The sequence below is a fragment of the Vigna radiata genome, unplaced genomic scaffold, assembly GCF_000741045.1.
Source record: "Vigna radiata var. radiata cultivar VC1973A unplaced genomic scaffold, Vradiata_ver6 scaffold_146, whole genome shotgun sequence".
Taxonomy (NCBI): domain Eukaryota; kingdom Viridiplantae; phylum Streptophyta; class Magnoliopsida; order Fabales; family Fabaceae; genus Vigna; species Vigna radiata.
The window spans coordinates 10,146-11,630 of record NW_014542469.1 but is presented as its reverse complement, the minus strand read 5'-3'; the positions used below and the strand labels follow the sequence as shown (position 1 = coordinate 11,630).

At 33.9% G+C, this 1,485-nt stretch overlaps 1 protein-coding gene across 1 annotated transcript; it reads left to right on the top strand.

The window, feature by feature from the left end:
- Positions 1-356: 356 nt before the first annotated feature.
- Positions 357-931, top strand: LOC106780127. The gene has a single exon (XM_014668380.2). The coding sequence runs from the start codon at positions 525-527 to the stop codon at positions 729-731; it is 207 nt and encodes a 68-aa protein (XP_014523866.1). The 5' UTR covers positions 357-524; the 3' UTR covers positions 732-931.
- The last annotated feature ends 554 nt before the right edge of the window (positions 932-1,485 follow it).

Here is a 1,485-nt window from a genome sequence, read left to right as displayed (position 1 = left end):
TTAAACTAAGGTACAATTTAGTCTTTCAACTTTAGAAAACTCTGGTTTTAGTCTTTTTTACCAATTTTTTTTAATTTTAGTTGTTGTTTCAAATGCTATAATGAAACGTGCTTGAAACAACAAATAAAGTTAAAAAAATTTAGTAAAAAGGATTAAAATCAAAGTTTTCTAAAGTTGAAGGACTAAATTGTACCTTAGTTTAAAAGAGAGACTAAAGCTAAAATCGCCCCAAAATATTTAACCATTTTAATTTTATATCCATATTTAAATATATCTATTCTCAATAAAAAGCTTCATGACGCCCAAATAAAAGGATGCCTTTCTTATCCAGAAAAAGCCAGAAGAGGCCCGGATAAAAAGGAAGGCAGAAATCACATGCTAAAGTGAATGAATTATTCATTATTTTTATGCCAAACTTTATAGGATTCCAATTCTCCTTTGAGGGATATAGAACGCAACATTAGTTTAGGTCTCTTGATCTTTCTCTACCATCTGTTTTTCTACTTTGCTCTTTGAAGTGTACGATGAACGATTGGGCTCCTCCGCTCATAGCTGCAGCACTGTTTTGGCTCTTGTCCCCAGGAATGATCTTTCAGTTGCCGGGGAAGAATGCACCCTTTGAGTTCATGAACATGAAGACCACTGTTGCATCCATGTTTGTGCACACTGTAATTTATGGTTTGCTGCTCATGTTGTTCTTCGTTGTTCTTAGTGTTCATCTATATATTTAAGCAGCACCAACCGTTATTGGAAGTAAACTTATATGTGCTGCTTTCTCTTTTGAACACTCTGCTAGTTGCAAGTGTTGTGTAATTATCCAATAGTCCGTAGAGCATATCTCACATGATGTTCTTATAGCAACTATGCTGAAAATGGAATAGATGCAACTGGAAGTGATTGCTATGTTACTTTCATATGCTTTTTCCTTACATATTTCGAATCAATACCATTCTTTTCCTTCCTTCCGTCTCTCTTTGTATCTCTCTCATAAATGATTCTTAGTTTATCCTTTGTGTGGACTTAGATGAATGAAATTATGTAAATTAAGGTGTGAAGAATGAAGCAAAGAGTTTGACAACCTATTCCCAATTCCTAGGTTCATTTTCTTTTTCTTTTAATATTTAGAGTTTTGGTTGATAGCTGAAAATTTACAAATTCTCAACAAAACGTTGAGTTTGCAGTAATTTTATTTCTTAAATTTCACTTTGAATTTAGTTTTTCCCAAAATGAACATGCTTCGATATCTGATACAGTTTTTTTAAGCAATGATGAATTTTCTGATTTTGCTTTATTCCACAAGTGCAAAAACACTGTTTAACACCCTTTAGACGTCCGTTTCGTGAAAATCCGACATCTACTAATGCGCAGTGGCATTATTGTAAATAAATTGGAAAACTAGACGTCAGTTTCGATGTCAGGCAACGTCTATGACATCATAGATGTCGGACCTGCCACAAACTGACGTCCAATTGCCTGAGGTATGTG